The sequence below is a fragment of the Convolutriloba macropyga genome, chromosome 1, assembly GCF_964194025.1.
Source record: "Convolutriloba macropyga chromosome 1, txConMacr16.3, whole genome shotgun sequence".
NCBI classification, from domain to species: Eukaryota; Metazoa; Xenacoelomorpha; order Acoela; family Convolutidae; genus Convolutriloba; species Convolutriloba macropyga.
This window is the reverse complement of record NC_134468.1, coordinates 17,315,139-17,341,741: the sequence shown is the minus strand read 5'-3', so window position 1 is coordinate 17,341,741 and position 26,603 is coordinate 17,315,139. Positions and strand designations below refer to the sequence as shown.

Genomic DNA, 26,603 nt, shown 5'->3' with positions numbered 1-26,603 from the left:
ATCTTTGTTGACTTATTTAATTTACCATGTTGATAGAACCGATATTGGGTACCGACTAAAGCGAGGAATAAATTCATTCATTGAACACCAAATTTTCAACAGAGCTAACCACTCTATTAAATCTAGTCTAATAAAACCAACGTTTCTTCGCCATAATCTACTTAACAATTTAACTTATAACTTTGCATTTTAACCAAGTACCACGCTCAATAAGTCAAGGACATGGAGTATTGCACACGGCGGCTACTATATAGCGTGCGACAAAGGTAGGGATGTTCCTGATTAGCCTAGTAGGAACCACTTCTAGTCGGAAAATTTTTGAATTATAAGGTTAAAATTGTTTTTCTAGTTCCTAAAAACGATTGTTCTAATTGGATGTGAAGCTCACTAGTAATTGAATTTTGTTTGATTAAGGTTTTTTTGTATTTTTCCGGTTTGTGCTCCGCCAGTACGTTATGTGCCCTAAGTTACTGTGCACGTGCCAATACATAGTGAGTCATCATGTAAAAGTATGGCAGGAGCTCCTGTGGGATGCAAAAATATGCGCCAACTAAGCTAGTAGTAGTAGTTGTAGTAAAAGATTTAAATTCCTACAAGAGAAATACATAGTAAAAGAAAGACATGACAGTAAAAACTAACAAGGCAAAGTAGCAAATTAAGATCTGCAGTCCACACAGCGACGTTTAAGAAAATATGTACATTCCTGATAGTAGTTAAAAGAAAGTGTTTTGTCTATGAGAAAATTATCTAAATTCTTACAAAAAATATTGAAAGATGACGTAAATTTAATGACAAAATTTAATGACGTTGATAGAAATTAGGTAATTGGTGGCGTGAATAGTTCGACTAAGAAAACAGTTGTCAGTTTTGAACTTTTTGTTCAACGGTTGTTCAAAAAGTTTTTTGACCGATCCTCGGGAGCTGAGTGTCGTTCTATTGACATGTAGCTTGATGTCACTCTCCATTGTTCCGTGCCAAGTTTTCCACAGTAGAATGAAGTCAGCTCGCGCAATTTGACAGCAAATTGGATACAAATTTAGTTTTGAAAGTGTCTCGTTGTAATCCTCAGACATAATAACCCAGCGCAACACTTTGCGCTGAAACTTTTCTAACACTTTCAAAATACCAGTTGTAACACACCAAGTTCGGGAGCAGTAAAGTAAGACAGATAAAATCATCGTTTGGTACAATATTTTCTTGCGGAGAAAAGAAACTTGAAACGGTATGCTTCTTTTCAAAAAACTAAAAATTTTATTACATTTTGCAAGTATCGTCTTAACATGTGTTGTCCAACGGAGATCTTCAGTAACTAGCATTCCCAAATCCATAATCTCTCTAGTGAAAACAATTTCCGCTTCTTCTAGGAATAAGGGAGACCGGCTGGATTTAAAATTCATCGCTTTACACATTTCTGGATGACATTTCAGTTGATTTTTGATTGACAATTCAAAAACACCACTGATGTCACATTGCAGACCGTCGAAACAATCAACGCATAGGAGCTTTAGGTTGTTGGCATACAAATAAATATGGGAGTTTTGCACATAGTCAGGAAGATCGTTCATCTACCAGATAAACAAAAGTGGTCCAAGGACACTTTCTTGTGGGACACCAGATGTTTCAACGGAGGGCCTAGAAAAACAAGATCCTATACGGAAAATTTGGTGTCCATCTTCGAGATAATTCAAAAAAAGGTGAAGAAAAGCTTCATCAAACCAAAATGCTGCCAGTTTTGTTAGTAATCTATGAAGCGGAACGGAATCAAAAGCCTTTCTGATATCAGAATAGACGCTAGCACAAGGGAAATTTTTGTCAAGATTGTTGTAAGGAACATCAAAATATAAAATAAGTTGAGTAGTTGTGCTGCGTCAATTCATAAAATCGTGATGAGCGTTTGTGATTAGTGGCTTAACTAGTGGATACAAGAAACTGAACAACATTTTTTCAAAAACAATAGAAAGCTATGGGAGCAAGCTGATCGGACGATAGTTTTTAATGTCACTTATTGAACCATTTTCGTGCAGTGGTGTGATATATGACATTTTCCGTTTTTAGGCCAATGCGATGACTTTTGAATAACTTGAAATAATGCCATAACTGCTGGGGCTAAAATTTGACATCCATCACGAAGTAAAAAAGGTGGTACTTGATCTGAGCCCATGGAAGAACTGTCATCACATTTGCTCAATATGTTTTCAATTTCCAAAACTCCGAACGTAACCTCTTGTAATTTAACACTCGAATCCAAAGCTGTTGAGACATTCTCGTGAATTTTACATTTATAGACAGAGCTGATAAACCATTGAATTCATTTGCCTTTTTATCGTCAGTTGAAAAACTGACACCGTCGTAATTCATCACAGGCGGCAAAGCGCTAGTCTCTGTGAGAGTCCTGAGTAGCTTGAAACAGTCATTCCTGCTCGCCAAATTACATTTCTCAATAAGAAGACTCCTGTCAACTTCAATTGACTCTTAAAGTTTTTTCTGATTTTTCCTCATTTTCAACTTATAACTTTGAATTTTAACCAAGTACCACGCTCAATAAATCAAGGACATAGAGTATTGCGAACAGGCGGCTACTATATAGCGTGCGACAAAAGGTAGATATGTTCCTGATTAGCCTAGTAGGAACCATTTCTAGTCGGAAAATTTTTGAATTATAAGGTTAAAATTGTTTTTCTAGTTCCTAAAAACGATTGTTCTAATTGGATGTGAAGCTCACTAGTAATTGAATTTTGTTTGATTAAGGTTTTTTTTGTATCTTTCCGGTTTGTGCTTCGCCAGTACGTTATATGCCCTATGTTACTGTGCACGTTCCAATACATAGTAAGTCATCATGCAAAAATATGGCAGGAGCTCCTGTGGGATGCAAAAATATGCGCCAACTAAGCTAGTAGTAGTAGTTGTAGTAAAAGATTTAAATTCCAACAAGAGAAATACATAGTAAAAGAAAGACATGACAGTACAAATTAACAAGGCAAAGTAGCAAATTAAGATCTGCAGTCCACACAGCGACGTTTAAGAAAATATGTACATGCCTGATAGTAGTTAAAAGAAAGTGTTTTGTCTATGAGAAAATTATCTAAATTCTTACAAAAAATGTTGAAAGATGACGTAAATTTAGTGACAAAATTTAAGGACGTTGATAGAAATTAGGTAATTGCTGGCGTGGATAGTTCTACTAAGAAAACAGTTGTCAGTTTTGAACTTTTTGTTCAACGGTTGTTCAAAAAAGGTTTTGACCGATCCTCGGGAGCTGAGTGTCGTTCTATTGACATGTAGCTTGATGTCACTCTCCATGGTTCCGTGCCAAGTTTTCCACAGTAGAATAAAGTCAGCTCGCGCAATTTGACAGCAAAGTGGATACAAATTTAGTTTTGAAAGTGTCGCGTTGTAATCCTCAGACATAATAACCCAGCGCAACACTTTGCGCTGAAAATTTTCTAACACTTTCAAAATACCAGTTGTAACACACCAAGTTTGGGAGCAGTAAAGTAAGACAGATAAAATCATCGTTTGGTACAATATTTTCTTGCGGAGAACAGAAACTTGAAACGGTATGCTTCTTTTCAAAAAACTAAAAATTTTATTACATTTTGCAAGTTTCGTCTTAACATGTGTTGTCCAACGGAGATCTTCAGTATCTAGCATTCCCAAATCCATAATCTCCCTAGTGAAAACAATTTCCGCTTCTTCTAGAAAGAAGGGAGACTGGCTGGATTTAAAGTTCATCGCTTTACACTTTTCTGGATGAATTTTCAGTTGATTTTTGATTGACAATTCAAAAACACCACTAATGTCACAGTGCAGACCGTCGAAACAATCAACGCATAGCAGCTTTAGGTTGTTGGCATACAGATAGACATGGGAGTTTTGCACATAGTCAGCAAGATCGTTCATCTACAAGATAAACAGAAATGGTCCAAGGACACTTTCTTGTGGGACACCAGATGTTACAACGTAGGGCCTAGAAAAACAAGATCCTATACGGAAAATTTGGTGTCCATCTTCGAGATAATTCAAAAAAAGTTGAAGAAAAGCGTTGTCAAACCCAAATGCTGCCAGTTCTGTTAGTAATCTAAGATGCGGAACGGAATCAAAAGCCTTTCTGATCTCAAATTAGACGCTAGCACAAGGGAAATTTTTGTCAAGATTGTTGTAAGGAACATCAAAATATAAAATAAGTTGAGTAGTTGTGCTGCGTCTCTTCATAAAATCGTGATGAGCGTTTGTGATTAGTGGCCTAACTAGTGGATACAAGAAACTGAACAACATTTTTTCAAAAACAATAGAAAGCTATGGGAGCAAGCTGATCGGACGATTGTTTTTAATGTCATTTATTGAACCATTTTCGGGCAGTGGTGTGATATATGACGTTTTCCGTTTTTAGGCCAATGCGCGGATTTTTGAATAACTTGAAATAATGCCATAACTGCTGGGGCTAAAATTTGACATCCATCACGAAGCAAAAAAGGTGGTACTTGATCTGAGCCCATGGAAGAACTGCCATCACATTTGCTCAATATGTTTTCAATTTCCAAAACGTAACATTTTAAAATTTAAAACTCGAATCCAAAGCTGTTGAGACATTCTCGTGAATTTTACATTTATAGACAGAGCTGACAAACCATTGAATGCATTTGCCTTTTTATCGTCAGTTCAAAAACTGACACCGTCGTAATTCATCACACGCGGCAAAGCGCTAGTCTCTGTGAGAGTCCTGAGTAGCTTGAAACAGTCATTCCTGCTCGTCAAATTACATTTCTCAATAAGAAGACTCGTGTCAACTTCAATTGACTCTGAAAGCTCTTTCTGATTTTCCCTCATTTTCAACTTGTAACTTTGAATTTTAACCAAGTACCACGCTCAATAAATCAAGGACATAGAGTATTGCGAACGGGCGGCTACTATATAGCGTGCGACAAAAGGTAGGGATGTTCCTGATTAGCCTAATAGGAACCACTTCTAGTCGGAAAATTTTTGAATTATAAGGTTAAAATTGTTTTTCTAGTTCCCAAAAACGATTGTTCTAATTGGATGTGAAGCTCACTAGTAATTGAATTTTGTTTGATTAAGGTTTTTTTGTATTTTCCCGGTTTGTGCTCAGCCAGTACGTTATATGCCCTATGTTACTGTGCACGTGCCAATACATAGTAAGTCATCATGTGAAAGTATGGCAGGAGCTCCTGTGGGATGCAAAAATATGCGCCAACTAAGCTAGTAGTAGTAGTTGTAGTAAAAGATTTAAATTCCAACAAGAGAAATACATAGTAAAAGAAAGACATGACAGTACAAATTAACAAGGCAAAGTAGCAAATTAAGATCTGCAGTCCCCACAGCGACGTTTAAGAAAATATGTACATGCCTGATAGTAGTTAAAAGAAAGTGTTTTGTCTATGAGAAAATTATCTAAATTCTTACAAAAAATATTGAAAGATGACGTAAATTTAATGACAAAATTTAATGACGTTGATAGAAATTAGGTAATTGGTGGAGTGGATAGTTCGACTAAGAGAACAGTTGTCAGTTTTGAACTTTTTGTTCAACGGTTGTTCAAAAAAGGTTTTGACCTATCCTCGGGAGCTGAGTGTCGTTCTATTGACATGTAGCTTGATTTCACTCTCTATTGTTCCGTGCCAAGTTTTCCACAGTAGAATAAAGTCAGCTCGCGCAATTTGACAGCAAATTGGATACAAATTTAGTTTTGAAAGTGTCTCGTTGTAATCCTCAGACATAATAACCCAGCGCAACACTTTGCGCTGAAACTTTTCTAACACTTTCAAATTACCAGTTGTAACACACCAAGTTTGGGAGCAGTAAAGTAAGACAGATAAAATCATCGTTTGGTACAATATTTTCTTGCGGAGAACAGAAACTTGAAACGGTATGCTTCTTTTCAAAAAACTAAAAATTTTATTACATTTTGCAAATTTCGCCTTAACATGTGTTGTCCAGCGGAGATCTTCAGTAACTAGCCTTCCCAAATCCATAATCTCTCTAGTGAAAACAATTTCCGCTTCTTCTAGAAAAAAGGGAGACTGGCTGGATTTAAAGTTCATCGCTTTACACTTTTCTGGATGAAATATCAGTTGATTTTTGATTGACAATTCAAAAACACCACTGATGTCACATTGCAGACCGTCGAAACAATCAACGCATAGCAGCTTTAGGTTGTTGCCATACAGATAGACATGGGAGTTTTGCACATAGTCAGCAAGATCGTTCATCTACAAGATAAACAGAAATGGTCCAAGGACACTTTCTTGTGGGACACCAGATGTTACAACGTAGGGCCTAGAAAAACAAGATCCTATACGGAAAATTTGGTGTCCATCTTCGAGATAATTCAAAAAAAGTTGAAGAAAAGCGTTGTCAAACCCAAATGCTGCCAGTTCTGTTAGTAATCTAAGATGCGGAACGGAATCAAAAGCCTTTCTGATCTCAAATTAGACGCTAGCACAAGGGAAATTTTTGTCAAGATTGTTGTAAGGAACATCAAAATATAAAATAAGTTGAGTAGTTGTGCTGCGTCTCTTCATAAAATCGTGATGAGCGTTTGTGATTAGTGGCCTAACTAGTGGATACAAGAAACTGAACAACATTTTTTCAAAAACAATAGAAAGCTATGGGAGCAAGCTGATCGGACGATTGTTTTTAATGTCATTTATTGAACCATTTTCGGGCAGTGGTGTGATATATGACGTTTTCCGTTTTTAGGCCAATGCGCGGATTTTTGAATAACTTGAAATAATGCCATAACTGCTGGGGCTAAAATTTGACATCCATCACGAAGCAAAAAAGGTGGTACTTGATCTGAGCCCATGGAAGAACTGTCATCACATTTGCTCAATATTTCTTCAATTTCCAAAAGTCCGAACGTAATATCTTGTAATTTAATACTCGAACCCAAAGCTGTTGAGACATTCTCGTGAAGTTTACGTTTATAGACAGAGCTGATAAACCATTGACTCAATTTGCCTTTTTATCGTCAGTTGAAAAACTGACACCGTCGTAATTCATCACAGGCGGAAAAGCATTAGTCTCTTTGAGAGTCCTGAGTAGCTTGAAACAGTCATTCCTGCTCGTCAAATTACATTTCTCAATAAGAAGACTCGTGTCAAGTTCAATTGACTCTGTAAGCTCTTTCTGATTTTCCCTCATTTTTAATGAGTCCGATAGTGTCCAATCTTTTTCCAGCCTTCTCTTGATTGTCTCGCTTTTATTTAACAAATGCATGGTTTGCGAAGAGTAAAAAAATGGAGCTGATACACGCTTTCGGTGTTTTTTAGCTTTCGAAACGGAGAATGCTTTTTTCAGCTCATAGTACTACAATGAAAAGAAATTGGGGGCTTTAATTTGGAAAATTAGAAGTTCGTACAGCGAAAAAAGCCCTTTTTTAAACGCTTGAATACTGAAAGATGATTTCGAGTAACTAGGACTTCGTATACTTCTGTAATCATTGATGAGTGGAACTCGAAAAATTATCGGAAAGTGATCTGAGAAAGGCTCTCTTGGGAGATGGAATGGACTGAGAAAGGCTCTCTTGGGAGATGGAATGGAATTGACTATAGGGAAGTGAAAATGAGATCTAGTCAGTTCCCACGAATGTGCGTAGCCTAATTAATTATTTGATTTAGACCTAAGTCCTTGAAAAAATCAAATAAAACTTTATCTAAAGAACTAGACGAGGAGGGACATGCTCAAACTACCTTGGGCATGTTAAAATCATCTACAACATAGAGCTCGAAACTCGAATTCAAACCACGGTTAAGGCAGAATGTATTAAAATTGTTGATATAAAATGATATCGACTACATCAAAATATGATTGCCAAAGAAGAATTTTGAAGACGATGGCGGTCTGTACACCAACAATAAAGAACACAGCTTTTTCTATTCGGACAACTGCACAAGCAGTCGAAAAGTGGTAACGGTCTTCTGATAAATCAAACACTAGATGCGACATTGCAGAGCAGATGACGCTGCTATTAAAATTCCGCCATGTCCACCTTTTTTGTCCAACCGTTAAATAACAGTTTGTGGCCCAGCAGGAAATATTTCAGAATCTGTGATCTGGTTATCGAGCCAAGTTTCTGTAAGGAATAGTAAGCTAATCTTTTCCACCTGCGCTACTTTCAGCAACTTTAAACGTTTTTCAAGACGATTGATAGATTAGCAATTTACAAGTAGACAATCAGCATTCCTTGTTAGTCAATTTACCGATTCATTCAAGTTCACCAGGTTACCCTGGTAGAAAGGTTTTAAATTTCTTTTTCGAAAATCATTTTCACTTTTGCCTTCACTGATCATCTGAAATCTCTTTGACAGAATCTTCTTTTCCAAATCTTTTCCAAAACTTTTTGACATACACTGGAATGCGAAAATCTTTTAGATAATGGTTGCGTGCAAAAGAATTTTCCATGAAATGTGGACTGTTTGTTGTAATCAGAATTGGTCTATAAAGGCGTTTTTCATTGTTAGCAGGGTTTTTAAACTTTCCAAGGCGTCTTGCTTGCACAATATTTCCGTCTGATTTTAGACCTATAAAACTGATAACCTCGTCAAGAAGCTTCGTGTCAGACTCTATAAGTTTGTTATAAGAATTTGCATTTCAGGCAGACCGTTAATCAGAAACTGCATTGGCTCATTAGCCGTTCTTTTCTTATTCGTTACAACAGCATCACGAAAAGATGGCAAAGTCTTGTTGAAAACTTTTTCGAAATTGACCTTGATATGATTAGACAATGCTAGCTCTATAATTTTTGGTATTTCGGTACCGGTTTTAGCAGACAAAGCAACAGCAACATTTTCAGCAATTTTATTCTCATCTAAGGTGTTTGTCAACTTAGCTTCGAATGGGAAGAGCTGATCACTGTCACAGGTATCACAAATCCATTTGCAAATTTTCCTTGCTCCAAGCCAGTCCACTTCGTCAACTGATAGAGATACACATGGATCATGAAACCAAAACTCACACTTCTCGCATGAATTTGCCGATTTATCATTGTCTTTGATGTTCCATTTGCATACACTTCACTTGCAAAGGTTCGACCGTCGTGTCATTGTTTAGAGCATAACCAATATGAACTATTTAACTAGGGGTACAGAAAAGGGTTTCTTTTTAAATCTGAATGTTAGAAAACTGTTCGATGAATCTGGCTCAAGCACAAACGCACACTCTGCCATAACTCAGATGTTTTCTGGAATTAATGACTTGGTGAAGAAGTTGAAATTCCACCAACTTGCTGATACTGAATAATTTTTGTGTAAGTGATTGTGTGTTTGTTTTTTCCGTTCTACGCAACAGTCAGGTATTTTTTTGCCAAATTTTGTATCTGTTTCATCATTTTTCATAAGTATGTTTCATCGTGCTGAGTTTATTTTGTTGAGTTCAGAAGCTGAGCAACCCTATCAAAATTCTCTGCAATGAAAATAAATTCATATCCATTATAGGGTCGTAAAACGACGTTGGCTTCTTGTGATTCTTCATAAACAGGCTATACACAATGAAATCCGCGTTGGCAGATTTTTGTGAAAACAATGATTTCACTAAGAGCTACCATCCAGTCACCAGAGTGCTGACCACAGGGATCACTGCTCGGGCCGATCTTATTTTGTATATTCATCAAGGACCTGCCAGATGCCCTCAGATTTGGCGAACCCTTCATGTTCGCGGATGACCTAAAAATACTCCACATTGGAACACCAGCAGACCAAGTACCGAGTAACCTCGACGCACTGGAAGACTGAGTCACCCGAAACAAAATAAGTCTAGCTATTGAAAAATGCGCCAAAGTTTCGTTCAAAGCTCCAGAAAGCCAATTCTAACTGTGTGGAAGTCTCCTCCAAACCTCAGCTGGTGTAAAGGACTTAGGGATTCGGATACAATCCGATTTGACTTGGAAAATCCACTTAGAAGAAAGAATGAAGAAAGGTAACTGAGTCTTCTATTCCCTGAGAAGAAATGTAGCCTTTAAAGTTAATATCCGCATCAAACTGGGACTTTACAAATCGATGATTTTGACAGTTCTAATGTACGGATCCTTTCTCTGTAACTTAAACCGAGGAGATATGCGAAATTTGGAACGGTTTCAACGAAAGGTTGTGTCCTGGATAACAAATAGCAAGACACTGAGTTACATCGAACAACTACGTTTGTCAAATCTACAACCCTTGCCAATGTACTATCAGCTCAATGATCTTCTACTAATATCAAGTCTTCAACAAATTCAACCGACAAATACAAAAAACACCCGGTGCTGCCTGGAAACAGATCAATGAGAAGAGACGGTTACTTTGACTTAACGAAAAAACGACTCGAAAAATCTCGCGGCGAATTCTTTCGCACCCAACGGATAGCCAACCAACTTCATCACAGCATTGACTTATATATAGGTGCTTTCCTCTCCACTTGTTATTTATTTTTGTGACTGGGCCGTCTTTACACTGTCTGGAGGGGAACAGCTTGGAGTGCAGCATCCGGCTACTAAGTGCTACTCATCATGCCCTATTTTTCGACCTACATCCATCGATGCCGGATGGTGTACACGGCCCTTTATTGTTTTTTGGAGAAGAGAAGAAACGAAATAGAGAAAAAAGAAAAAAAATAAAAAAATCACAGCATTGACTTCGGAAATCAACACTGCCTAAAACACAGAATTCTAAAGCAAATGTGGAATGATATCATGATGCGGTACAAACCAGAAAACGTCTGCACTTGGCAGATCTGTTGTGACTGTCAACACTGCAGAGAGACATGGACTAATTTTCTATAACTTTTTTGATCGGGAGAAATCCCTTCTTTAAAGAAAATCCCCAACAACAACAACAGGTGACGAAATAACATGAGCAGTAAATTCATCGTCAGAACATTTTCTGCTCATATTCACCTTTGCTTTTCGAACCAGTTGCAATGCCGTTTGGTATAATTTGCCCTCTATATTTCGATATTAGACTGGATGATCACGGCTTAGTAAAAAAGCAACGACAAAATAAAACAACGAATTAAATTGAGTTAGAAAACCGGGTAAACTTTGTCTGGAAAAAGGTTATGACGGAAAAAGTCCATCAAAGTCGCATTTTCTCCAAAAAAGTTAAGCTCAAACTAAGCAACATACGAAACTTTTGCGAAACACTGATAGGAGCTGATAAAAAGCTATTATAAAATTACTAATTTCGTCAAAATTTCTACTAATATACTGCAAATTCTACTATTATAATCAACAACTACCAGCTTTTCTTTTAAAAAAATTTTGGCAATTGCAGAGATGACTTTTTGATGTTTTGGTGAAAATCTACCTAATTGCTTGAATAAACCGTGTGCTTGATTAATTGAGCGGTCATTATCCGATATATTTTAGATATAATGTCTCGGTTTTTTCAAGTATCCGATTCAAGCTCATCTGACTCTGAATCAGATCTCTCCGATCATGAGGAGGTTCAAGTCGTCACTAGGAAGACGGCAGCTAAGCCCCAGAACAAGTTCAACGTGAAGAACATGTTCGGAGATGAAGCTGAAGACGAGAAACGAGTGGTAGTTAGTGCGCGTGATAAACGGTTTGTTCCATTTCAAACGGTTTGATTCCGTTATAATCAAGCATGTTGGACAAGAATTTGGGTTTTGAGTACTTTTTGTTTAGTTTTGAAGAGCTGAAAAACACGATTAAAAGCTTAAAGAACTCGAAGAAGATTAACGATTTCTCTAGCATTATGGCACAATTCGAGGATCTGACCAAAGTGTTTGAGAAATCGAAGACAATTTTGGCGAGAGCAGGTGATGATTCTCCGGAGTTCTACATCAAATGTATTGCAGACCTTGAGGACTTCATTACTGAGGTACGTAGAGTTACCCTGGAGACTTAAGAAAAGTAGCTGTTTGTTTTTTTTTTGGCAAACTAGTGTTTTCAAGTGTTCTTATTATTGAATACCTCATTTTCATCTCAATGTTTGCCATTGCTAGTGAAGCTCTCTTTGAATACTTTTTCGCGTATAATGCTGAAATGTACCAAAACTACCGGTAATCAACACAGATGCCGGGAAGCTGAATTGTTCCGGAATGTTTCCTAAAAGGAAGAACTCAAGCGATGTATGTTTGAAACAAGTCCTGTTCAGTTGATGTCACGCCCCTATTTCGTGCCTCATAGGTGATTATTTTCCTATAAATATCCATAAATAGTGCTATAATTTAGTTAATTTTCAGATGGACCTCAAGGCCATATATAGCCAGGATTTCCATCTAGGCTTGTAACCCCAAATTTGTTTATGTTTACTAAAAACAACCGCAGATTGACAGTTTACTGATAAACATATAAAGTGCCTAAAAGCCTCAATATTTACTTTTTTGAGTTCCCTGACGATGAATTCGCATATTTGGTAAATAACTTCATGAGAAACTATGTACTTGGCGAAGTAATCATTCTGATAAAGTAGGTGCTAATTCGGAAATTGTATATGTACTTAACAAACATCAAGAGACGTACAAAAGCCGCAAATTACCCAACTTGTAGATCAGTAAATATTTGCGAAGGACTAATACAGCTCAAGGTACAGTCCTGCGGAACGACGATCACCAGAACACCGGAGAACCAGCCTGACGATCAGTTGACAACAATCTTTTAGAACTTCTGAAACTCATCTCTGAATATTGTCATTTAATTTCGCTAAAATAAAGATTGAACTGGAAAAATCTTTTTAATTTACTAAGTAAAAGAGGCTTTCTTAGAGCTAAATGCAACAGACTAAAGCTTTGAAAATACAAGGCAAATTAATGGATATATCACGCATTCGAACCTCTCTATAAAAGGCTATTACTAGCTAATTTTATTCAAATTATATCCGCTAAAAACCGCACTGTGAAACATCAAATTAAGTTCTTGTAAAATGATAATTATGCACATTATTTGCTTCAAATATTAACCTCAAATTACCACGAGAAAGACGTTAAAAGTCAGTGCGTAACATTATGTCTTTTCACTTAGAATCTTTAATGAGTGCTTAAACCTAACGATAGAATAGAGAACATGATGAGGTTCAATCGGAATGCAAAATTCTGAGTATGGACGGCAGCACAATAATCAAACTCTAGAAAATGATGTATTAGAACGAAATGGGCAGTATCTGCACATCTGATATGACACAAATGACTATCCTGGAAGAATATAAGAAAGGTGTTGAAAGTGTTCTATGTGATAAAAAAAAATATGCGTCACCTAGCTAGCGGGGTGCACTGAAAACATTTTCCTAGCTACATTTTCCGACTTATTTCCTAGGAATAATTCTGTTGAAAGCAGGCAGCTCCCAGCTCAAAAAGATAGAAGCGACAGACTTCCTACAATGGCTTGAATTGCTTTGCTTTCTCTATCACTGTAGCTGAAAATGCCTGTTTTAATCGTCCTTGTAGCCATCTTATATGACTAATTTCTGTCGAACGAAGTTTGAAGCAATTTTTGTAAACGTGTGTATTTTTGATGCAAAATTTTTGCTTGACCGTTCTCTTCTAGAACATTCTTTCGACTTCACTTTAATGACTCTTTCTCGCTTGACTTCTTGATTTTTTAATTTCTGTTGAAGTTTCTGTTAAAATAAATAAAGATTGAACTGGAAAATCTTTATAAAATGCTAAGTTAAAACAGGCTTCCTTAGAGCTTTATAACGACTGAGTAAGGCTTTGAAATACAAGGCAATTAGTCGATATATCACGCATCTGAACCGCTCAATAAAAGGCTATTACTAGCTAACTTTATTCAAAATATATCTGCTAAAAATCGCACTGTGAAACATCTAAATAAGCCCTTAAACAATGACGACTATTCAAGTTAATTACTCCGATTATTAACCTTGAGAACACCCCGAGGAACACGCTAAAAATCAGTGCGTAACTGTTGAGTCCAGTAAAAATTTATTGGTATCTTCTTCAACATCTTCAAGAAGACATTGTCGCTCGTCATAGATGCATGTAGATTCTGGACCCAAATAGAAAACATGATGAGGTTCAATCAGAATGCAAAATTCTGATCATGAACGGCAGCACAAATAATGAAACTCTAGAAAATGATGTCTTTGAACGAAATGGGCAGTATATTCACATCTAATATGACACGAATGACTATCCTGGAAGAATATAAGAAAGGTGTTGAAAGTGTTCTATGTGATAAAAAAAAATGTGCGTCGCCTAGCTAGCGGGGTGCACTGAAAACATTTTCCTAGCTACATTTTCCGACTTATTTCCTAGGAATAATTCTGTTGAAAGCAGGCAGCTCCCAGCTCAAAAAGATAGAAGCGACAGACTTCCTACAATGGCTTGAATTGCTTTGCTTTCTCTATCACTGTAGCTGAAAATGCCTGTTTTAATCGTCCTTGTAGCCATCTTATATGACTAATTTCTGTCGAACGAAGTTTGAAGCAATTTTTGTAAACGTGTGTATTTTTGATGCAAAATTTTTGCTTGACCGTTCTCTTCTAGAACATTCTTTCGACTTCACTTTAATGACTCTTTCTCGCTTGACTTCTTGATTTTTTAATTTCTGTTGAAGTTTCTGTTAAAATAAATAAAGATTGAACTGGAAAATCTTTATAAAATGCTAAGTTAAAACAGGCTTCCTTAGAGCTTAATAACGACTGAGTAAGGCTTTGAAATACAAGGCAATTAGTCGATATATCACGCATCTGAACCGCTCAATAAAAGGCTATTACTAGCTAACTTTATTCAAAATATATCTGCTAAAAATCGCACTGTGAAACATCTAAATAAGCCCTTAAACAATGACGACTATTCAAGCTAATTACTCCGATTATTAACCTTGAGAACACCCCGAGGAACACGCTAAAAATCAGTGCGTAACTGTTGAGTCCAGTAAAAATTTATTGGTATCTTCTTCAACATCTTCAAGAAGACATTGTCGCTCGTCATAGATGCATGTAGATTCTGGACCCAAATAGAAAACATGATGAGGTTCAATCAGAATGCAAAATTCTGATCATGAACGGCAGCACAAATAATGAAACTCTAGAAAATGATGTCTTTGAACGAAATGGGCAGTATATTCACATCTAATATGACACGAATGACTATCCTGGAAGAATATAAGAAAGGTGTTGAAAGTGTTCTATGTGATAAAGCAAAATGTGCATCGCCTAGCTAGCTGGGTGCACTCAAAACATTCTCCTGGCTACATTTTCCGACTTATTTCCTAGGAATAATTCTGTTGAAAGCAGGCAGCTCCCAGCTCAAAAAGATAGAAGCGACAGACTTCCTACAATGGCTTGAATTGCTTTCTCTATCACTGTAGCTCAAAATTCCTGTTTTACTCGTCTTTGTAGCCATCATATATGATTATTTTCTGTCGAACGATGTTTGAAGCAATTTTTGTAAACGTGTGTATTTTTAATGCAAAATTTTTGCTTGACCGTTCTCTTCTAGAACATTCTTTCGATTTCACTTTAATGACTCTTTCTCGCTTGAATTCTTGATTTTTTATATTCTGTTGAAGTTTCTGTTAACATAAATAAAGATTGAACTGGAAAATTTTTATAAAGTGCTAAGTGGAAACAGGCTTCCTGAGAGCTTTATAACGACTGAGTAAGGCTTTAAAATACAAGGCAATTAGTCGATATATCACGCATCTGAACCGCTCAATAAAAGGCTATTACTAGTAACTTTATTCAAAATATATCTGCTAAAATTCGCACTGTGAATCTTCTAAATAAGCCCTTAAACAATGACGATTATTCAAGTTAATTACTCCGATTATTAACCCTGAGAACACCACGAGGAACACGCTAAAAATCAGTGCGTAACAATTGAGTCCATTAAACGTTTATTGGTATCTTCTTCAACATCTTCAAGAAGACATTGTCGGTCGTCATAGATGCATGTAGATTCTGGGCGCAAATAGAAAACATGATGAGGTTCAATCAGAATGCAAAGTTCTGACTATGAACGGCAGCACAACAATGAAACTCTAGAACATGCTGTCTTAGAGCGAAATGGGCAATATCTTCACATCTGATATGATACGAATGACTATCCTGGAAGAATATGAAACGTGTTGAAAGTGTTCTATGTGATAAAGCAAAACGTGCGTCGCCTAGCTAGCTGGGTGCACTGAAAACATTTTCCTAGCTACATTTTCCGACTTATATCCTAGTAATAATTTGTTAAGGCAGGCAGCACCCAGCTCATAAAGATAGAAGCGACAGACTTCCTACAATGGCTTGAATTGCTTTCTCTATCACTGTAGCTCAAAATGCCTGTTTTTCGTCGTCGTTGTAGCCATCATATATGATTAATTTCTGTCGACCGAAGTTTGAAGCAATTTTTGTAAACGTGTGTGTTTTTTAATGCAAAGTTTTTGCTTGACCGTTCTCTTCTAGAACATTCTTTCGATTTCACTTTAATGACTCTTTCTCGCTTGAATTCTTGATTTTTTATATTCTGTTGAAGTTTCTGTTAACATAAATAAAGATTGAACTGGAAAATTTTTATAAAGTGCTAAGTGGAAACAGGCTTCCTGAGAGCTTTATAACGACTGAGTAAGGCTTTAAAATACAAGGCAATTAGTCGATATATCACGCATCTGAACCGCTCAATAAAAGGCTATTTCTAGCTAATTTTATTCAAAATATGTCTGCTAAAAATCGCACGATGAAACATCTAAATAAGTCCTTATACAATGGCGATTAGTGAAGTTAATTACTCCGAATATTAACCTCAAGAACACCGCGAGGAACACGCTACAAATCAGTGTGTAACAGCTGAGTCCAGTAAAAATTTATTGGTATCTTCAACATCTTCAAGAAGACATTGTCGCTCGTCGTAGATGCATGTAGATTCTGGACGCAAATAGAAAACATGATGAGGTTCAATCAGAATGCAAAGTTCTGACTATGAACGGCAGCACAACAATGAAACTCTAGAACATGCTGTCTTAGAACGAAATGGGCAATTTCTTCACATCTGATATGACACGAATGACTATCCTGGAGGAATATAAGAAAGGTGTTGAAAGTGTTCTTTGTGATAATGCAAAACATGCGTCGCCTAGCTAGCTGGGTGCACTCAAAACATTTTCCTAGCTACATTTTCCGACTTATTTCCTAGGATTAATTCTGTTGAAGGCAGGCAGCACCCAGCTCAAAAAGATAGAAGCGACAGACTTCCTACAATGGCTTGAATTGCTTTCTCTATCACTGTAGCTCAAAATGCCTGTTTTTTTTCGCCTTTGTAGCCATCACATATGAATAATTTCTGTCGAACGAAGTTTGAAGCAATTATTGCAAACGTGTGTGTTTTCAATGCAAAATTTTTGCTTGACTGCTCTCTTCTAGAACATTTTTTCGATTTCATTTAGTGACCTTTTCACGCTTGACTTCTTGATTTTCTTAATTTCTGTTAAAATATTTAAAGATTGAACTGGAAAATTTTTATCAGTTAAAAGAGGCTTCCTTAGAGTTTAATAACGACTGAGTGAAGCTTTAAAATACAAGGCAATTAGTCGATATATCACGCATCTGAACCGCTCAATAAAAGGCTATTACTAGCTAACTTTATTCAAATTATATCTGCTGAAAATCGCACTGTGATACATCTAAATTAACCCTTGTACTATGACGATTATTCAAGTTAATTACTCCGAATATTAACCTCAAGAACACCACGAGGAACACGCTAAAAATCAGTGCGTAAGAGTTGAGTCCAATTAAAATTTATTGGTATCTTCAGCATCTTCAAGAAGACATTGTCGCTCGTCATAGATGCATGTAGATTCTGGAAAACATGATGAGGTTCAATCAGAATGCAAAGTTCTGAGTATGAACGGCAGCACAATAATGAAACTCTAGAACATGTTGTCTTAGAGCGAAATGGGCAATAGCTTCACATCTGATATGACACGAATGACTATCCTGGAAGAATATAAGAAAGGTGTTGAAAGTGTTCTATGTGATAAAGCAAAACCTACGTCGCCTAGCTAGCTGGGTGCACTCAAAACATTTTCCTAGCTACATTTTCCTACCTATTTCCTAGGAATAATTCTGTTGAAGACAGGAAGCACCCAGCTCAAAAAGATAGAAGCTACAGACTTCCTACAATGGCTTGGATTGCTTTCTCTATCACTGTAGCTCAAAATGCCTGTTTTACTTGTCATCTCGTCTTTGTAGCCATCATATATGATTAATTTCTGTCGAAGTTTGAAGCAATTATTGTAAACGGGTGTGTATTTTTAATGCAAAATTTTTGCTTGGCTGTTCTCTTCAAGAACTTTCTTTCGATTTCACTTTAGTGACCTTTTCACGCTTGACTTCTTGATTTTTTTTAATTTTTAGTAAAATTTCTGTTAAAATATTTAAAGACTGAGCTGGAAAATCTTTATAAGTTAAAACAGGCTTCCTTAGAGTTTAATTACGACGGATTAAAGCTTTAAAATACAAGGCAATTATTCGATATCACGCATCTGAACCGCTCAATAAAAGGCTATTACTAGCTAACTTTATTCAAAATATATCTGCTGAAAATCGCACTGTGAAACATCTAAATAAGCCCTTGTACAATGACTATTATTCAAGTTAATTACTCCGAATATTAACCCCAAGAACACCACGAGGAACACGCTAAAAATCAGTGCGTAGCAGTTGAGTCCAGTAAAAATTTATTGGTATCTTCAACATCTTCAAGAAGACATTGTCGCTCGTCGTAGATGCATGTAGATTCTGGACGCAAATAGAAAACATGATGAGGTTCAATCAGAATGCAAAGTTCTGACTATGAACGGCAGCACAACAATGAAACTCTAGAACATGCTGTCTTAGAACGAAATGGGCAATTTCTTCACATCTGATATGACACGAATGACTATCCTGGAGGAATATAAGAAAGGTGTTGAAAGTGTTCTTTGTGATAATGCAAAACATGCGTCGCCTAGCTAGCTGGGTGCACTCAAAACATTTTCCTAGCTACATTTTCCGACTTATTTCCTAGGATTAATTCTGTTGAAGGCAGGCAGCACCCAGCTCAAAAAGATAGAAGCGACAGACTTCCTACAATGGCTTGAATTGCTTTCTCTATCACTGTAGCTCAAAATGCCTGTTTTTTTCGCCTTTGTAGCCATCACATATGAATAATTTCTGTCGAACGAAGTTTGAAGCAATTATTGCAAACGTGTGTGTTTTCAATGCAAAATTTTTGCTTGACTGCTCTCTTCTAGAACATTTTTTCGATTTCATTTAGTGACCTTTTCACGCTTGACTTCTTGATTTTCTTAATTTCTGTTAAAATATTTAAAGATTGAACTGGAAAATTTTTATCAGTTAAAAGAGGCTTCCTTAGAGTTTAATAACGACTGAGTGAAGCTTTAAAATACAAGGCAATTAGTCGATATATCACGCATCTGAACCGCTCAATAAAAGGCTATTACTAGCTAACTTTATTCAAATTATATCTGCTGAAAATCGCACTGTGATACATCTAAATTAACCCTTGTACTATGACGATTATTCAAGTTAATTACTCCGAATATTAACCTCAAGAACACCACGAGGAACACGCTAAAAATCAGTGCGTAAGAGTTGAGTCCAATAAAAATTTATTGGTATCTTCAGCATCTTCAAGAAGACATTGTCGCTCGTCATAGATGCATGTAGATTCTGGAAAACATGATGAGGTTCAATCAGAATGCAAAGTTCTGAGTATGAACGGCAGCACAATAATGAAACTCTAGAACATGTTGTCTTAGAGCGAAATGGGCAATAGCTTCACATCTGATATGACACGAATGACTATCCTGGAAGAATATAAGAAAGGTGTTGAAAGTGTTCTATGTGATAAAGCAAAACCTACGTCGCCTAGCTAGCTGGGTGCACTCAAAACATTTTCCTAGCTACATTTTCCTACCTATTTCCTAGGAATAATTCTGTTGAAGACAGGAAGCACCCAGCTCAAAAAGATAGAAGCTACAGACTTCCTACAATGGCTTGGATTGCTTTCTCTATCACTGTAGCTCAAAATGCCTGTTTTACTTGTCATCTCGTCTTTGTAGCCATCATATATGATTAATTTCTGTCGAAGTTTGAAGCAATTATTGTAAACGGGTGTGTATTTTTAATGCAAAATTTTTGCTTGGCTGTTCTCTTCAAGAACTTTCTTTCGATTTCACTTTAGTGACCTTTTCACGCTTGACTTCTTGATTTTTTTAATTTTTAGTAAAATTTCTGTTAAAATATTTAAAGACTGAGCTGGAAAATCTTTATAAGTTAAAACAGGCTTCCTTAGAGTTTAATTACGACGGATTAAAGCTTTAAAATACAAGGCAATTATTCGATATCACGCATCTGAACCGCTCAATAAAAGGCTATTACTAGCTAACTTTATTCAAAATATATCTGCTGAAAATCGCACTGTGAAACATCTAAATAAGCCCTTGTACAATGACTATTATTCAAGTTAATTACTCCGAATATTAACCCCAAGAACACCACGAGGAACACGCTAAAAATCAGTGCGTAGCAGTTGAGTCCAGTAAAAATTTATTGGTATCTTCAACATCTTCAAGAAGACATTGTCGCTCGTCGTAGATGCATGTAGATTCTGGACGCAAATAGAAAATATGATGAGGTTCAATCAGAATGCAAAGTTCTGAGTATGAACGGCAGCACAATAATGAATCTCTAGAACATGCTGTCTTAGAGCGAAATGGGCAATATCTTCACATCTGATTTGACACGAATGACTATCCTGGAAGAAGATAAGAAAGGTATTGAAAGTGTTCTATGTGATAAAGCAAAACCTACGTCGCCTAGCTAGCTGGGTGCACTCAAAACATTTTCCTAGATACATTTTCCGACCTATTTCCTAGGAATAATTCTGTTGAAGACAGGAAGACCCAGCTCAAAAAGATAGAAGCTACAGACTTCCTACAATGGCTTGGATTGCTTTCTATATCACTGTAGATCAAAATGCCTGTTTTACTCGTCTTTGTAGCCATCATATGTGATTAATTTCTGTCGAAGTTTGAAGCAATTATTGTAAACAGGTGTGTATTTTTAATTCAAATTTTTGCTTGGCTGTTCTCTTCAAGAACTTTCTTTCGATTTCACTTTAGTGACCTTTTCACGCTTGACTTCTTGATTTTTTTAATTTCTATTAAAATTTCTGTTAAAATATTTAAAGATTGAACTGGAAAATCTTTATAAGTTAAAACAGGCTTCCTTAGAGTTTAATAACGACTGATTAAAGCTTTAAAATACAAGGCAATTAGTCGATATCACGCATCTGAACCGCTCAATAAAAGGCTATTACTAGCTAACTTTATTCAAAATATATCTGCTGAAAATCGCACTGTGAAACATCTAAATAAGTCCTTATACAATGGCGATTAGTCAAGTTAATTACTCCGAATATTAACCTGAAGAACACCACGAGGAACACGCTAAAAATCAGTGCGTAAGAGTTGAGTCCAATAAAAATTTATTGGTATCTTCAACATCTTCAAGAAGACATTGTCGGTCGCCATAGATGCATGTAGATTCTGGGCGCAAATAGAAAACATGATGAGGTTCAATCAGAATGCAAAGTTCTGACTATGAACGGCAGCACAACAATGAAACTCTAGAACATGCTGTCTTAGAACGAAATGGGCAATATCTTCACATCTGATATGACACGAATGACTATCCTGGAAGAATATAAGAAACGTGTTGAAAGTGTTCTATGTGATAAAGCAAAACGTGCGTCGCCTAGCTAGCTGGATGCACTGAAAACATTTTCCTAGCTACACTTTCTGACTTATTTCCTAGGAATAATTTGTTGAAGGCAGGCAGCACCCAGCTCAAAAAAATAGAAGCGTCAGACTTCCTACAATGGCTTGAATTGCTTTCTCTATCACTGTAGCTCAAAATGTTTGTTTTTTGGTCGTTGTAGCCATCATATATGATTAATTTGTCGAACGAAGTTTGAAGCAATTTTTGTAAACGTGTGTGTTTTTTTAATGCAAAATTTTTGCTTGACCGTTCTCTTCTAGAAAATTCTTTCGATTTCACTTTAGTGACTCTTTCTCGCTTGACTTCTTGATTTTTTAATTTCTGTTGAAGTTTCTGTTTAAGTAAATAAAGATTGAACTGGAAAATCTTTATAAGGTGCTAAGTGGAAACAGGCTTCCTGAGAGCTTTATAAAGCCTGAGTAAGGCTTTAAAATACAAGGCAATTAGTCGATATATCACGCATCTGAACCGCTCAATAAAAGGCTATTTCTAGCTAATTTTATTCAAAATATGTCTGCTAAAAACCGCACGATGAAACATCTAAATAAGTCCTTATACAATGGCGATTAGTCAAGTTAATTACTCCGAATATTAACCTCAAGAACACCGCGAGGAACACGCTACAAATCAGTGTGTAACAGCTGAGTCCAGTAAAAATTTATTGGTATCTTCAACATCTTCAAGAAGACATTGTCGCTCGTCGTAGATGCATGTAGATTCTGGACGCAAATAGAAAACATGATGAGGTTCAATCAGAATGCAAAGTTCTGACTATGAACGGCAGCACAACAATGAAACTCTAGAACATGCTGTCTTAGAACGAAATGGGCAATATCTTCACATCTGATATGACACGAATGACTATCCTGGAAGAATATAAGAAACGTGTTGAAAGTGTTCTATGTGATAAAGCAAAACGTGCGTCGCCTAGCTAGCTGGGTGCACTGAAAACATTTTGCTAGCTACATTTTCCGACTTATTTCCTAGGAATAATTTGTTGAAGGCAGGCAGCACCCAGCTCAAAAAGATAGAAGCGTCAGACTTCCTACAATGGCTTGAATTGCTTTCTCTATCACTGTAGCTCAAAATGCCTGTTTTTTCGTCGTTGTAGCCATCATATATGATTAATTTCTGTCGAACGAAGTTTGAAGCAATTTTTGTAAACGTGTGTGTATTTTTAATGCAAAATTTTTGCTTGACCGTTCTCTTCTAGAAAATTCTTTCGATTTCACTTTAGTGAATTTTTCACGCTTGACTTCTCGATTTTTTTTTGCTTGACCTAAGTTGTTCATATTGAGAAATAGTCCGCGTTTTGGTATTTCAGAATTTTCGTACCCATTAGGAAAAGTTTTTCCTTGCTACAGCCGACTGAACTAAATCGCCCCGCCTGTCATTCTAGAGAAATATGTCCAACGGTAGTCGGGTTATGTTTAATATAATGTAGAATGGAGGAAATAGGTTTGGAACTCACATCTAACTGGTCAAATGACCCGAATGTTATATTTGGCGACACGAAATTGAAGTAATGGCAGGAAAGTGATTTCTGGTTAAGAGAATTATAACTGCAGAAAAATTTTAAGTAGATTATCATGCTCGTGAAATGACTGCAGAAACACAGAGAAACTAACTTTGACTAAAATTGAACTTGAATGAATATTTGATTGGGGGGCTTCGAGAATTTTGATATTGTTATTACTATTAAATTATTTATGTCCTCTAAGATGCAAACTTTTTTTTGTTTCAGCATTAGTTGTTACGATTATATTTTTGGTTACAGTATTAGTTGTTTATGTCACTTCAGAAGCCATAATGACTTTGAACAATACTTATTTATTTGTGCTATTTTAGAGCTGGGAAGATAAAGAATTGCGTGCCAGGTTGAATAAGACAAATGGAAAATCCCTTGGCACTTTGCGTCAACGGATCCGCAAATACAATAAGGATTTTGAGGAAGACATCAAGCGTTATCGAGATAATCCCTGGGAATCAGGCGAAGAAGTGGAAGCGGATATGGACGTGAACGAGCCAGATTCGGACGATGATATGGATGACCAAGGCTTTTCCAGAGACGAGATTCAAGCTATGAAGGAGGGGAAGCCTGCAGCTAAAGATGACGAGGTTAGAATCTTAGACAAATGAATGAGCTTTAAAATATATTTTACTTCAATTTAATGTAAATAACTATTGAACTTGCCTTAGAAAATTGGATAACTGCCTCAGTTTTCGATAACTGTACCGATAAGTAGTGGAATTTACTATCGTTTGCTTTTTAAAATTTGAGATGTGGTTTAGTCGTCTGTGAGTAGCTGGGGTGGCAGCTCCGACTCTTCAACTGTCAGTTCTGTCGAGATCAAAAAGGAGGGAGAGAAATACGTCTTCAAGAACATTGCTCAATACTTCTTGAAAAAGTTAGTTAACTTAGTTATTATTAGCCCCAAAGCGATAGTTCGGACTTTTAAATTAAAAAAACTTGAATTGCATTGGGGTGCTGACTCTTTAACGACTCGAAGAGGCGTTATGGTTTTCTGTTTTTCCGACTCGAAGCTTTTTTTTGTAATTAACGGGAATTTTACGCTAATTTGAAGTTTTTTTTGCCAGTTTGCTAATTTTTGGGCGATTTTGGTCAACTGTATTGTTTTGTTTATTGGTAGCTGAATTAAAGCCTGATGCTCGTAAGCATTCTCTATTACGAATTGTAAATCTGGTACAAAGCAGTTTTTTAAATTTTAAATCTAGTTTCTTAATCTTTAGAGAAATCTTTGAGCTTAATAATGGTTACCTATTATTACTCGAGTGAGTTTATAGTCTTAATTGCTTGAAACGAAGTGTTTGGGTTGTATGTGAACTTGTACTGTATGAAAATGTAACCGAATTTTCTTAATTTTTTAGTTGTTTTTGTATTTGGCCTATTTTTCGTTAGTTATTAGACTTAAGATTCTTATTTTCTCTGCTTTGACGCGTTATACGAGTAGAAACTTGTTAAGCGAGAAGTTTTTTGACGAAGACGACTTTGAATTGTTTCCGAATTTCTTCCAACTGTTTTATTTTGATAAGTAAGTGAAAAAAACAGAAGGTCCGGGAGTGAATATAGTTTGAAAAAACCTATTATAAAGATCAGATCGGAGGTCCGGATAAAAGGGAGAGTGGTTATATCGTTCATACCTTCTTGCAAAAATTGTTGATGTGAAAACTTTTTGCTTGCGGATTTTTTCCAATCACCTTCATGACTTTTCAAGCTGTTTTGTTTTAACTTTTTAATGTAGTCTGAAAGTTAATTTTTAATTTTTATTGAGTGAAGTTCATAGCAATTATTGTACTCCTATTGGTCTTTTTTATGCAGAGTTTTTGCTTGACCATTTTGCGCATGTTCTTCGAGAACATTCTTTGACTTAAGTGACTTTTTCACGCTTTCGTTCTTCATTTTTGAGTTCTCTATTGCTCTCCATCCGAAGCAAGGCTTGTTGATAATCTAAAGTCGGTTGCAGCATAGCAAAAATAAGGGCCAAATAGCACTGTTGGCAGGTCAATGTTTCGAATCCCGGTGGGGTCAAATGTTTTTCCACCCGCCTGTCGTTAGAGAGCAATTTTTCCGAGATTAGTCCTTTTATGTTTTTAGTTTATCTCAGTTTTAGTTTTAAGTTCCAAGGAGTTATTGGGTCATGCATATTGGTAATCAACGAGCTAATTTTAGGTTCTACCATTTCTCAGATATTAAAGATATTTTATTTTTTTTGGCCCATTCTTTTGTTTAATTGCTCTTATGGGTATCTGAACTGAAGCTTAATGCTTCTAGGCGTTTTTTAAATTGCAATTGGAAAATATTTTGGGCGCTAAGTGTTTTTTTAATGGAATCAGTAAAAAATTCGATAATTTTTTTTTACTTTTCTCATTTTCTTAGTGTTTTTTAAAAGTTGAGATTTTTGTGAGCCGATTATGGCTTGTCGAATTTTGTTGAGTTCTTTTGTAGTCTCAATTTGGTTTAAGTTTTTGTTCGTATTCCTACTTGTACTTTATGAAAAGGTAGTTGAGTTTTCCTTATTTTCTAAGGTTTAGTTTTGGCTCTTTAGCTTTTTTTTGCTGTTTGTTCTAAGATTTTATTTACTTTGATTGTCATGGACAATCGATACTAGTAATTAAGTCGGCCGGTTGTTTTTACGAAGACGAACTTCACTCATGTCTGAAATACTTGGACTAATGTTTTTGTTTATGATTTGTTTGAATTGGAGCTGTGATTTTGGGCACGCCGACAGGGGAGTGGAGCGAAAAAGCGAGTACCTTTACGGTATAAAATTTTTCACTCTAATTTAGATTGGTTTGAGAAAACGGTGTTTAAACAAAATTTCGCTTTCTTGATTGTAGTTTTTTTAATAGCCGCGAAGTGATAGCGGCTATTATTGGGGACATCGTGGTTTTTTAAATTTCGTCGTCTCCGTCGATGATTCTTGAGACCATTGATTTCAATTTCAGTGACTTCTTTTGCTTCGCCATAAAATTTGTGCGCGTGACGTCATTTGTTCTGCTTTCAGGTCAATTGCGTGACTTATTTCACTCAAAAATATGACTTCTGAATTCACTTGATGAATTTTAAATTTATTAAGGTTTACTTGTTAAAGATCAATAGTGTGCATCTAAGTAGTGCCAAACGTATATGCCCTATTTCTTGAGTATTAGAGTCTTTGATTGCAAATATTAATTTTGATAAAGCTCTATTCGGGCTTTTTCTTTATAGAGCGTATGTGTCTCATAAAATTGACAGTCCGATGTAATCCAAAAAGTCCAGTGGTCTATTAAAGGACGGGTGGTCAATCTGTATATCCTATTTCTTTAGGTATTTCAATTCCATTGACGGCCACA

At 36.2% G+C, this 26,603-nt stretch overlaps 1 protein-coding gene across 1 annotated transcript in view; it reads left to right on the top strand.

Moving 5' to 3' along the window:
- The window catches only part of LOC142335829 (eukaryotic translation initiation factor 3 subunit C-like), a 137,829-nt gene that overhangs the window by 90,338 nt on the left and 20,888 nt on the right, over positions 1-26,603 (top strand). Inside the window, exons 2-5 of the mRNA XM_075384160.1 lie at positions 11,359-11,555; positions 11,639-11,834; positions 23,598-23,867; positions 24,042-24,157. Of these exons, the coding sequence (XP_075240275.1) occupies positions 11,365-11,555; positions 11,639-11,834; positions 23,598-23,867; positions 24,042-24,157 (773 nt within the window). The 5' untranslated portion in view covers positions 11,359-11,364. The remainder of the gene's footprint in view (positions 1-11,358; positions 11,556-11,638; positions 11,835-23,597; positions 23,868-24,041; positions 24,158-26,603) is intronic.